This window comes from Pleurodeles waltl, chromosome 5 (assembly GCF_031143425.1).
Source record: "Pleurodeles waltl isolate 20211129_DDA chromosome 5, aPleWal1.hap1.20221129, whole genome shotgun sequence".
Classification (NCBI taxonomy): domain Eukaryota; kingdom Metazoa; phylum Chordata; class Amphibia; order Caudata; family Salamandridae; genus Pleurodeles; species Pleurodeles waltl.
In genome coordinates this window covers 682,994,882-683,008,478 of record NC_090444.1, presented here as the reverse complement: position 1 = coordinate 683,008,478, position 13,597 = coordinate 682,994,882, and the positions used below count along the sequence as shown (strand labels likewise).

The 13,597-nt window shown below is 44.1% G+C and overlaps 1 protein-coding gene across 2 annotated transcripts in view; it reads right to left on the bottom strand.

Annotated features, from left to right (window-relative positions):
* TULP4 (TUB like protein 4) overlaps positions 1-13,597 on the bottom strand; it is a 682,961-nt gene that overhangs the window by 258,367 nt on the left and 410,997 nt on the right. For both annotated transcript variants that reach the window (XM_069234583.1, XM_069234584.1), the window contains exon 5: positions 2,421-2,601. In XM_069234583.1, coding sequence (XP_069090684.1) covers positions 2,421-2,601 — 181 coding nt within the window. The remainder of the gene's footprint in view (positions 1-2,420; positions 2,602-13,597) is intronic.

Below are 13,597 nucleotides of genomic sequence, written 5' to 3'. Positions count from 1 at the left end.
AGGTAAGGGGGATGTGTGGCTCCCATCCCCAGGCCATTTTCGGCCCACGAGACCCCATCGCCAGGGGCCCAAAGTACTTTTGAGGGGACTGTGGATGCATAGACCCCGCCTTAAGTCACTTTCAGCCCCAGGGGCTCCATCCCCTTAGGCCCAATTTAATTTATTAGGGGAAGGGGTGCACAGCCCCCTCTTGCGACTTATTCAACCGGGGACCCAATCCTCCAGGGGCTACTGTATTTTTAAGGGGAGGGGGGCTGCACACACCCCCAGCCCCCAAGTTTTTAAAACATCATGGGAACCCCATTCCCCAGGGCCGTTTCTGAATGAGAAGGGCAGGGATGCACCCCACCCCTGCCTGTGCTATTAATGGCCCAAAGGACACCATCCCCCTGGGGCCAGCTCAATTTCTGTGTCTTGGGGAGCTCACATTTGTGTTTGCTCCCACCTGGCTGGAGCATTTTTATAACTCCTGACAGCTGGGGGCAGACTTTTGATCTATTTCCTTGACAACACTGATATGGACAAGAAAATAGATAAAGATATTGCTCGTCTTAATAGCATAAATACCTGCTCCCTCTGGGCAAGAGCAATATCGGCTCCAGCAGCATGCAAAGAGCCGGCTGGGGCCGCATGGGGCCAGGGGCTCCCTATGTGCCCACATCATCAGCATGGTGGGTGCCCTGGGTGGGCACCCACCTTTAACTGATGCAGGCCCCAGGGATGGGGTCCTCGGGCCAAATGAGGCTCAGGGAGGAGGCTGCGTGGCTCCCCTCCCTTTAAAATATACATGGGGACGGGGTCATAATAGGCTTAGGGAGGGGGGCCACATGCCCTCTTTTAAATAAATATGGCCTTGTAGGATGGGGTCCCCAGGGCCTAACACTCTGGGGTAGGGAGGAGGTTGGGGCAAAGTGGCCCTCCTCTCGTTCAAAAGAGATACAGCCCTGGAGGATAAGGTCCCTAGGGCTTCATGAGGCTCGGGGAGGTGGGCCACATGTCCACCCCTCCTCTTTGAAAAAAGAAACGGCCCTGGGAGGGTGTGGTCCTCAGGCCTTAATAAGGCTATGTGGACCCCTCCCCTTTAAAGTACATAGTACATAGGGCCTGGAGGTTCCCCAGGGCCCAATGAAGCTCGGGGGGCCTGTGGCCCCCTCACCCTTTAAAATACATAGGGCCCACTGGATGCGTTTTCCAGGGCCCGAAAAAGGCTTAGAGAAGGGACCACACACCCCCATCCACAGTTTGATTGTATTTGGTCCCAGGAGATGGGGTCCCCAGGCCCAATTCTATGTCATGTGGCAAAGGCTCAAACACTGCTGTGGCCGGCCAAAGGCTGTGTGTGTTTTGGAGTTGGCCGACGGTGGGAGGTTGGCCGCAAGCCAGGCCTATGGCCAACACCTTGTCATGCACAGTCAAAACCCTACTCAGTGTGAGGCTAGCTGGCTGCCTTTAGGGGGTTGGCCACAGGTCAGGGCTTGTGGTCAACTCCCACCAGGCAAAAGCTGTGCGCAGCGTGTTGTTGGCTGCAGGGTGAGAGTTCGGTGCAGGCCAGACCCTGCATTCAATTCCTTACCACACACAGTAAAAGCCATATGCGGAGAGGGGTTGAATTTACACATGATGATAAATTATGTAAGTTTAAAAAAAAACTAGAAATTCAATTATAAAAACGAAGATTAAAGTAATGTTATAGTTAGGTGAAATGTTCAGCAATAAATAACGTTTTAAACTACAAAAAAAAAAAACACAGAAATTCGCCAGTTATAGTTAACCCAAGTAACTATAACTCGTGCCCTAAGATAACTGTAACTTGCGCCCTTGCCATGCACTGCTAATTACCCCACATATCACATCATTCATGACCACTTCTATGACATCATTGATGATACCACTGCAACGTCTGCAATGAAATTATTAATGACACAATTGTGCATGGTGGTGGCCCGAGTTATAGTTATCTTAGATCATAAGTTATAGTTACTTGAGGGAACTATAACTGGTGAATTTCTGTGGTTTTTTAGAGTTTTAAACGTTACTTTGTTACTGAATATTTCACCTAACTATAACATAACTTTAATGTTTTTTTTCCAGTGAATATATCTTCAAGGTATGTAGATGGAGTTACGAAAAGTAAATCTATACTTCCCTATGTGCACTTAACTCAATATGCTGTCCTTGATATTCTTATCCCATGATATTCTGGGGGGCGATATTCAGCAGTACAATCAATATTTGGGAAGGACAGCATCTAACACGCACAGATTTAATGTTCGACCCTAGATGACGGCCATGCCCCCTTACCAATATAGTTCTAGCTACGTGCCTGCTTCACACTGTAAAACTGAGGCCCCTGAAATTGCCTCCCATCGCTGGTGGCTTATAAAAATGAAAAAACAAATGAATGCCACAAAGGTTCATACCTTGGGGTGGGGAGTAGTCATCAGAGTCAGTGTCACTTTCACTGCTGTCTTCCACCAGGAAACTAGGATAATTCCAAGACATGCTCAAGATGCCGTCCGACTCGTGGAGGAGGACATGAGCGAGCATCCGGCCATGGCAGTCCATGACAATCACCTGACCATCAGCAGTGCCGAACAGCACCTGGAAGCAAACAACAGAATGTGGGAGTTACAAGAAGCATGAGCCAGCTCGATACAAGGGCTATTATCACACAAACATACAGACATCAAGGCAGGCACACAGGGATAAAAGGGCGTTAGCCCCACCTCCCTAAACCACCCCTCACCCCCGTTGTGCGTCTCAGCCCGTGCTGCTGCAGCTTGAGCTGTTGTGGCATCCAGTGGGCAGTGTCTGGAATCTTATCTTCGACACCCAAGTTTTTAATAGGTCTTTAAAAGACCATTTGAATGCCTAGGTGAACTGGTTAGGGAGGCTTTGTTTGTTTATTTCACTGGTTCCAGTAACCCCTGGGTCCCTGTTCTGCCTTAAATTTGTATTTTACTTTTACTGCCACAGTGGGAGAATACATTTCATGAAAAGGCATATCACCAGTAGGATTGCCACCTTTCCAACAGATAAACACAGTCCATTTGTTATTTACGACCTTGCAAAGGCCTCACCTTGACACTAAATAGGGCTGTAAATAAAATTGTATCTATATATTTGTAACATGACTTTTCTGTCCTTGCTTCCTTTAATTTTTAGTCATGGATTATGAATGCAGTCCTAGAACACATTTAAAAATTCTTTCTATTTGTATTTGCAGTTTGAAGCATGCACAGGTAATGCTAAAAATACCAGCTTTAAATGATTCTACTTATTTTTGTACGGGCTGAGACATCAAAATACTGAGCTGGCAACCCCAATCACACGACTGAAAGTTTGTTGTAGGATCAGTACATTATTTATTATCCTCATCCTACATCCCTGAGTGACGCCATAATAGCAATATTTTAACTTATATCTCAAACCCTAAGCAGAAGTCAGTATCATGCTGAGTTACTTCAAGTGTCTGGAAATACATCTTGCATTCAGACAATTCAATCCTCATTACCACTGCTCACCCTTCACTTTCACGCCCACATCCTGATCTCACAGCGCTCACCATGCACTCATGTAATTCACCCTCCTCCTACCCTGCACTCACAGAAGAGCACCGCTCACCCTGCACGCACATGGTACTCCACTCACCTGTCACTTTCACCTCTCACCCTATGCTCAGTGATCACACTGCACTCACACTGCTCACCGTGCACTCACGCTGTTACCCTGCGCTCACATAAGCACAGCGTTCACCCTGTACCGACAGAGATCATACTTCACTCGTGCCGTTCTCTCTCCACTTACCCTGCGGTCACCTGAGCACACTGCTCACCCTGCTCTCACAGTGATCACACTGCACTCACCATGCACTTGAGCTGTTCATCCTGTACTCACCCTGCAGTCACACAAGCACACTATTCACCCTGCACTGATAGGACACTTCAGGGGAGGATGTGGAGTAACAGCCTGGGCTGCCCATTTGGGAGCTGGGGCAACAAGGTTCGAGTATCAGCGTTGGCTCAACATCCTGTGATTCTAGGCATAATCACGTAATATCCCTGTCCCTACAATTCAGATCCTTGTGACCCTAATGGGTGATTTGCTGCACTTTACAAATCCTGGATGTATTTATTTATTTACTCACCTGTCACTCATGGTTCACTCTGCAATCTCACTCATAACAAGCACATCACTAGCCATGCATTCATTCGTCTCTCGCACCCAAACTCATATGGTCACATCACTCACCCTGCAGTCACTCCTCTCACCCTACTCTTACACTGTCATATCATTCACCATGCACTTGCATAGGCACTCCTGTCACTCACACAGCTCACACTTCACTGACATGGCACAGCACAGCACTCAACCTGCACTCATACCATGCATCACTCGCCCTGGAGCCACATCACTCACACCTGCACTCCCTACTCTCACTTGACACTCACACGGACAAACCTCTCAGCCTGCACTCATGCAGGCACTCTGTTCACCCTGTGCCGGAACCCACAGGGACAGACCATCACCCTGCACTAACTCCTCTGACCACTCTAACCGCTCACCCTGCACCACACACAGGCACATCACTCACCCTGCATTTACACCGCTCACACCACCCTGCACTCACTCCTCCCACTCTGCACGCACTTCTCTCACCCGACACTCACATGAGCTCTCCTCTCACAATGCCTTCATGCAGCTCTCCCGACACTCACAAATGCACATTTTGCACACTACAGTCGCACCACTCATGCTGCATTCGCTCACATTATTCATCTCCACCCAGCAATTACATGAGTACACCGCGTACTCAGAACATATAAAAATTACACAACTCTCATGAATATACACATATTTCTACAAAAGCACCCAGAGAATACCTGCTCTTTCCGTAGTACAAGATGCCTACTTAATTCCATGTGCCACAATGGGGCTGATGCAAGAGGGGCGAGTGGACTGAGAATGTGAGATGACACAAGGAGGGAGAATAGGGCTGAGGCTTTGGGGATATAGTGCTGATTTGAGGATCATGTGACACCTTCAGCCAGCCCTAGATTTCCATTCACCACAATACTTCATTTCTTGACATGTAGATTTTTTTTCACATTGTAAGTTCGGTATGAAAACCCCAAAATGCAAAGAGATGCTGGATAAAATCCATGGTTGCAGAAGAATTCAAGCATTTCATAAGATCAGTTGGATACTGTGATATTACATGTTAGAAAGTGGATTAGTTATTTCCTATACTGTAACTGCATGATCGACATATGAAACCACAAATAAGCACTGTACAGTTATTTTAAGGAAGTGCACTTTCCATTCACACCGTACTTGTAGCAAACATTGACAAGGCAATATATTATTATTTTTGAATAGCGTAAAGGGAATATGTTTTTATTAAGCTTTACTAAAAAGCAAGACAGGAGTAGCAGAAGCAGCAGGGCAAGCTTTTCCAGCACAATAGAAGCGGAATGACTAATGGGAGTGAAAGTGGCTGTGTGTGTGTGTGTGCGCGTGAGAGACAGAATACAAATGTATGAAAGAGTGCACAAGATATTGTGAGACAGAATACAAATGTACGAAAGAGTGCAAGAGATATAGTGAGAATGAGTGTGAGAAACTGAGTGTGCGAAAGAATCAGTGTGAGAGAATCAGTGTGCGTCAATATGTGTTTGTGTGTGAGTGTATGTGTGTTACGCTTGCATGTGTGCTGCTGGTCTGCCACACTGGAGGTTATTCTTGCCTTATGGACAAGGCCACTAATAGCATATGGATGGGAGGTGATACCCATAGAAAACTGCAGGCCCTGACATGCTTCTATTAAGACACCATTATTGACTGTAGGGACTCGAACTGTCTAACTGAGACAGCCACTAGCCCGGTCATACCCAGCGGCATGGAAACAGAACAAGCAACATCACACCTGGCTGAAAACCCTGACATGAATCACATCATTCTTAGCATATGGGGTGGATCCATTCCAAAATACTGGAACTGATGTTTAAGGTAATTCTTGTCATGAGATTTCCTTTGCTCATTTTATAAGAGAAGTCAATGGCAAAATGCTTACCCTTAAATACTGGAGAGAAATGTTAAAGGTACTCATGACTATAGCTGCAGTATCAATGGTAATTTACTGGCACTGTCATACTGTACACACTCCTTGGTGAATAAAGACTCACCCATGAAAAAAATGCTGACCTTGGTATAGTGGAAGTAATTTCTGACTTATGGCATTTGACAAAAATGGGATCTACTGTTGGGAAAGGCCAGGCTTCCCTGGTGCGGTGTGATAGTACTAGAATATTTAACGAATTTCCTATAAGGGCCTATAGAGTTTTAGCAAATTTGACCCCAAAAGTTTTTTAAAAAAAGCTCAGAGGAGAAGCCCACTCTCCCTTAAACCACCTGCAAGAAATCAGTTAACTTGTTTTGCTTGCTCAAAATTGGGGGGGGGGGGGAAGTATCACATCCCACCACTTACATAGATCTTTAGTCTGCACTAGTGAGCAGAATTTGAATGGTATAAAGGGATCATTTTAAGACTTGAGTGCACACTGTCTCTACAGAAAGGATAGAAGCAGAGATTTTGTAATTAAATAAAAGAATTGTCTAGTCGTAAAATTGATATAATTACTTACAATTAAAAAGTGGCTACTCCTGTCACTCTCTTAATCTATTTGTAAGTTTTCCCATCTTATAGTCAAAAGTGAGCCTTGTGGTCCGGGGTATCCCAACAACTATGAATCTGGCTCCCATGGCCTTGGGGAGCAGCAAGTCTGCAAGTGGCTGCAGCTGGAAGAGCAAACTGAGACACTGATGCAGAAGGAAGGATCAACATGAGGCTTGTTGGGGCTGCAGCAGCAGGCATGTCCATCTGGAGTACTGGGATGGAAGGGCAGAACCAATTGCACACTGTTCGTAGCACAAACATAAGTGGAGAAGAAAAAACCTCCACAGATGCCTTTGCAGCATTAACGTGGAGGACACAGCCATGTTGAATGAGGGAACATCCTCAATGAAAACCTCTATTCATCAATAGGATTAGCATATCAATAGAAAATATGGTCTACAATGTAGTTAATGCACACAGTGAGCATGTCATGATGCTTTAGGGATAATATTAGCTAATACTATTACCACATAGTAAATAAGTCTTCCCATTGAAGACTGCCACATCATTACTTTTTTTAGATGACTGAACTCCCCTCAGGATCCAGTAGGAGTATGACAAGCACTGTTTCTCAATGACAGCACATGCCTTCTGCCCAAATATTGTACTCAAGGTAACCAACATGTTGGCAGAGACAAAACCTCTAAGGTATGCAACTTAAAGCTCTTTTTCATTGATTGCACATGGTCAGGTGACAGCTGCAATGTGCATCCAGACCTAAAGAGCAAAACTGCAAATTTCAGATGTTCTGAAACATGTGTTAACTACAGTGCTTTAAAAAAAGTGCATTACAACACTATACAAGTATCTTACCTTTTCCAGACAAATGCATGAAGTTATGTTGCAGAATATTAGTCATTATCCAAGGGCAGTGCAGTGGTTTTATTGCACTATTCTTTATTCAAAATCCCATTGTTTTCAAATATTGCCAATAATCTTGTACAGTTCCTATCTGCACCCATTGTGCTTTCGATTCATTGAATTCTTATTAAGTGGATGACAGTGACCACAAGGGGCTAGGTAGTGCACAGTGGTCTTGTTGGAATATATATTCCAATCTAGTAGAGCATATTTATGCAACATTATATTTTTCCTAAATTAATATGGGCTCACTTATGGTTTGTTCACTCAGTATATTGTTTAATGGGCTCCGTTAAATGGATATGAAATTAATGCATATTTGTGCCTGAGTGTGTAATCATCGAACTATATATTCTTGTATACTCAGAATAAATATTATTTCCAATAACTGCCCATGTCTGTACAGCAAACACCTACAGAAAAAGCCACTGCTCAATCTTTGTATGGAAAGCAGCATGGGTGTTTAATTGTCTTTTCTTCTGAAGAACAACCCAGAAGTAGGTAGCAGGAAACCTTGACTGGAGCCAGGAACGACATGAGACCTGATGGTTGCTTTGCTTCAGAGTGACCTGCCTTATGTCCTGGAAAGCTGACATGCGGCCTGAGGAGAAGATAGTGGTCAAGAGACCTTAACATGAGACAGGAGATCTGAACACGGAAGCGCCGATGATAGGCCTCAAGGTCACAAAATCAGACCTGCTACAAGAACTCACAGGAAAAAGGGTCCTGCAACCGCAGTACCTAAAGTGGCAGTAACTTAGGACATCCTGATACCTTGGCAGCGTAGTCGAAGTCCTTGTCACTTACCCTTGCTGTATGCTGGCACACCTGCATGTCTTCCTATCCTCCAAATTATTTTAGTACCCCTTTATTTCCTCTCAATTGCTCAATCACTGCTCAATCACAATTCCAGCAGTGCTGTTGTGCAGTTTATTAGAAAATAAATCATGAAAACGACCACAGTTACTCACCTTTAGCCTTGTGACCACACAGGACTTTATCAAGGCCGCAGAAGCTTGAAGGCCAGCATGATCAGCAGCAGACCCATGTCCTATTCATATATGCAAGAATATCCTTAATAATAGCTCTCAGTCAAACCAGCCAGAAAGATCAGCAATTCCTTGGCTAATGGTCTCTTCCGAAAAGAACTCCCTAAAACAAAGAGGCTTTCAAACAAAGGCTCTGTCTAACTTACAGTCAATAGCCAATTGTTTCTAGCCAAAAAGATTGAAAGATCGGCTTCAAAACAAATATCTACATTCATCTAAGAAAACAACTTTCTCTCAGAATACCAAAACAGATTATGGGATGTGTGTGGCACAAAAGCAGCACTGACGTCCACACAGGATGATTTCAACAATGCAATGAATTCAGATGGAGAAACAGAATTTCTATCTTTGACCTCTCTCTTCCTTTGATTCTTTTCATCTCTACTGGGAATTTTACCAATCTTCCTAAACAAATAACTTTACATCTGAATTCTAGCTAGACCTAAACCATCGAGACTGGCACTACTGTGCCAAAATACTCCTTACTTGCTAACTGTTTTTAGAGTTCGTAAGTAACAGCCTGGTGCATTCCAGCATGGATATGGCTCAATACGCTACCTATAAGGGAACTGCTCAATACGGCATGGTAACCACAACTACTAGATTTTTATGGTATGTAGCACAGCTGTGTGGCAGTGCATTTACAGGCAGCAATATTGCCAACTCATTGCACAAAATTAACTCAGAAAGAAAGAATGATATTTTGGGGATTTAATCTGTGACTTACCAGTCACACACTCCAACGTAAAGTGGTGTAATCCATTAAGAAGTACTTAATTTGTAAATTAATAAATGCTGGGGCTCAAAATCTTGCTCAGGAGCCTGTAATTTCAAATGCTGTGAGAGCTGAATACCAAGACTGCCTAGACGTGATTCTACTGTGTGCCACTTTCATCCATCACTGGGCACTCCATGTGCCTTTTTTCTCACTCCTGTGGGTCATTTTTCATCTTTGCTTTTTTCCTTGATCACAATTTTGCCATCTTTCTCCTATTTCACTTTTGGGTTTTTCTCTCTCTTGTTCGGTAACAAAGTATAATGAGGAAAAATATGTGTGGAGTCCTGAAAGTGAGTACCATGGGCTCCACCTTCAATTACTGGCTCAAACTGAGCACTGCTACGAAGCCTAATATTTTGATACCGTACAAAAGGACAGCGGTGCTCATGAATATTTTACATCTCATTGAAGAAACAGAAACTGCACCTTCAGCCAGCAGTGGGTCAAGAGCATTTTTCTGGACCTGCAATGATTTGAAGCCTAGGAACAGTGTCAAGTCTACAAAACATATGTTTCTTATGCTACCAGGGTTGTCCAATATATTTAAACTGCGCAATTGGTCACTTCTTTTCCCTCTTATAATGGCTATGAGGTTAGCTCTGAACCCATTTCTGGAATTACTTGTCCTGCCCCATTGCTGGGAGAAGGGGTGGGGGTGGGGGGGAGGGTTTCTTTAAAAATAACTTTTGGTTTAAAAGCACATGAAGGTCCTTGTGCATCTAGCAGTTTTCAGGCAACAAAAAAAATGTCAAGATAAAACTACTGATTAATGTTTCTACTGCTGGGAGATCAGGATCGTGTCTACTGGCGGTTTACACTCATCGTAAAGTAATGTGGGGGGGGGGTAATGTGCCTGCTGCAAAGAACTTGTGCCATGCAGATCACAGAAGTGAGTGTGAGTGAGCTATGAGAAGCACTAAAAAAAATGAAAAGTGTGTCACAGTGAGGCTTTGTAGTGATGAGGTGCACTGTTGGAGAGTGGTAGTGAGGAAATTCATGGAGAAGGCGGTCATGGGGGGTAGAGCCCCAGAAACAAGGCAGTCGCACGGGGCTGCCGGCGCAGAGCTGGCCCTGGCTGGGAGGATTAGTCCCTCAACCCCCAAGTTCAGGTCTAGTTGATTCCCTGCATCAAGGCAACCCTAATCTCATACGAAAAGGGAAGACAGTTAAGTTATGTGTATAGGCCTACTGTTTTAGCGCATTCTGAAACACCGGCCTTCGGGAATGTTAGTAAATCAAGTTCTTTTAAGCAAGTAAAGCACGGTAAATACGCACTTTCTGATACCTGCATTCAAATCAGAAACGCAGCCCTGCTTTTAACTCTCAAAGATGTAATGAATGACGGAGAAATAAAATTGGTCATTTACTGCCCTCTATTGGTCGCATCAAAAACGTACTGTGAAAGATATCCCAACTGCACAAGTAAATGAGTAGGACTTGGCAGTTTCCATGGGTTTAAAATTATACGATTCCTTCGGAGTTTTATGAGGATTTAAAACATTATGGATGATTAGAGATACAAACTTATTACATAATTGTAAAGAATTAAGTTCGACTCGTGTTATCCGAGCTCAATATCGTATCTGAGCAATGCACACCGAGTAAACGATTTTGGATATTCTAAAAGGCCACTCCAAGGAACTCTCATCTTCCCACCTCTAACTCTAAATTATCATTCTAGAAAATCTGAGGTGCTGGCGTATTTTTCACTGCCATAAATGGATTTTAGCGTCTGATTAAATCTTTGAATCCGGTTGCAGTGAATCAGGATTTGAGTATTCGGGTCCTAATTATGGTCATGAGTGTTAATAACCACAAAATGTTTTGAGTAATTTCACAGAACAATGACAGAGCCCCAGTACTAATTTAGTAGTCAGTCGTGTTTACTGAATTAACACATTAAAATCCTTTATTCTATAGTTCATCGGAATTTTATATAATCTTTAAGACCGTGTCCTTCTAGTTTGAGTAATTTGCCCCAACACCTGAAGTTCCCAGATCTACAACAATCCTAACATTAGCCAAGAAGTTGGTACCTGTTTATATTTTGTATTATGTCTGTTCTGGTTCCATATAAAGTACACTCATGCTACTGGTGTAGAAAAACATAAAAAAATAAACACACTAATAGTGCCTTTGGAGTTATTTGGTTATAAAGCGGTTTGTGGTCTATCATCCCTAACACTGCATTCACTCACACCCCTCAAATCTCAGCATGGTTAGATGTCCCTTCTTAAGCACTTCCCCCACACCAGCCATCCTTCTTGGGACCACAATTTCTTTTAGGTTGGGGAAGAGAAATATCTATAAAGTTGTCAAAGATTTTCTAGGGATCACAGAAGGTCAACAACTTTCTTTTACACACTGTTTAGCTGCACACTCTCCCCTTACGATTTTAAAGCAGATCAAGAGACATTCAACAATAGTAAGAAACAAAACTGCATGACAGAACACCGGTCAAAGACAAAGCGACAACTGCTTATTCTGGTTTACTATGTGTAAGCAATATAGGAGCCATCAGAAGCCCAAACATTTTTGCATCAGCACAAAAGTTACAGATATTTAAGTGCTTAGGATGGAGAAAAACTAATATCCTGACTCCTTGTCAGATCGCAAGTAAAGACCATTGAAGTCTTCCTATGTCCCAGGCTATTGTAGTCACAGAGACGCTGTATACTACCCAGCTATAGATCTGCATACTTTGCAGCGTTGCCATGATGTTTCTTACCCCGACCCTTTAGAATCTATCTTTCTACCTATCTAATTTGTCATATGCTATTTATGACCATTGTTGTCGGGGGGGGGGGGGCAATGACTCACAGGGGATGTCTCAATGCCTTGCGGTGACGTAAGGGGTGTTGGGGGAGCTGTGTTTAGAAATAACTTATGGTTTTAAAAGCCCCTGCTCCAGTGTTCCTTGAGCATGCATCCAGCATTTTTCAGGCAATAATAAAATTATAAGATAACTCTGGTGATGAATGCTTCTGCTGGAGAGGGATGGAGTTTTGTCTAGTGGCAGTTTGACTCAGCATAAAGTAGCACAAAAGGTTAATGTGCCTGCAGCAAGGACTGAGTACCATGTAGCTCACAGAACAGTATTTTATGTGGGTAGCTCAGTGGGTTACTGCTTTTGTCACAGAGATCCTTTTGTTGCAGCAGTACATACGTTACAATCCTAATATAAAACTGCCATCAAAGTGCTCCATGCAGAATGCATAATATATGTTAGAACTTAATGCTTTCCTCAGCCTTTCATTATATTCCTAACTTGCTAAAAAGGGTTAATTTGTTAGTAAACCAAACTCAACTATCACTTTTAAAGAAATTAAATCTGTGCGAGAGGGGTATAAGGGGAGATGAGGGGCACTGTTGGAGGGTGGTAGTGAGGGAATCGTGGAGGAGGTCTCTTAGGGGGTCGGGAGGGGCGCCACAAACAACTGTGGCACCGGACGCCAGCTAAAGCAGGCCCTGTGCTGAACCTCGGGATAGATCTGGGAATAATCAATCAATCAGTGTATTTGTGGAGCGCACTACCACCCGTGAGGGTGTCAAGGCGCTGGGGTGGGGTTGGCGGGGGGGGGGGCGCGCTGCTACTGCTCAAATTGCCAGGTTTTGAGTGGCTTCCTGAAAGTCAGCAGGTCTTCGGTCTCTCGTAGGGGCAAGGGAAGGGTGTTCCAGGTCTTGGCGACGAGGTGGGAGAAGGATCTGCCTCAGATAGTCGCTCTTCGGATGCGGGGGACGGTGGCAAGGTCTGCTGAGTGGAGTTGGCGGGACGGGGTGTAGCAGTTGAGTCATCTGTTGAGGTAGGCTGGACCAGTGTTGTGGAGCGCCTTGTGTGCGTGGGTGAGGAGCTTGAAGGTTATCCTTTTGTTGACAAGGAGCCAGTGTAGGTCTCCACGTCTAGGTTCAAGAGTACGTCTGTTATTTAGTCTGTGGTTATCTTGCTAGAACCTTACAAGGGTCCTTTCAAGCCCCAAAAACGTACACAAGCCGGGACATTATGAGATATGTATTGGTCCAACCAGAGTCGTCCTTTCCAGCTGCCTGCACATCTTCATTTTGAACCACAACATGATTCCTCTCACATGTAGCCTTGTCACTTATTTACCCAATTTCATATTATATAAAACAATCTGAATACCCACACCCTCCGGAGCACCACCTTACAAAGTATGAACCGCATTTGCTAGGGCACGGTTTCAGTTAGAGAAGATGGCTGCACCCACCGCCAGT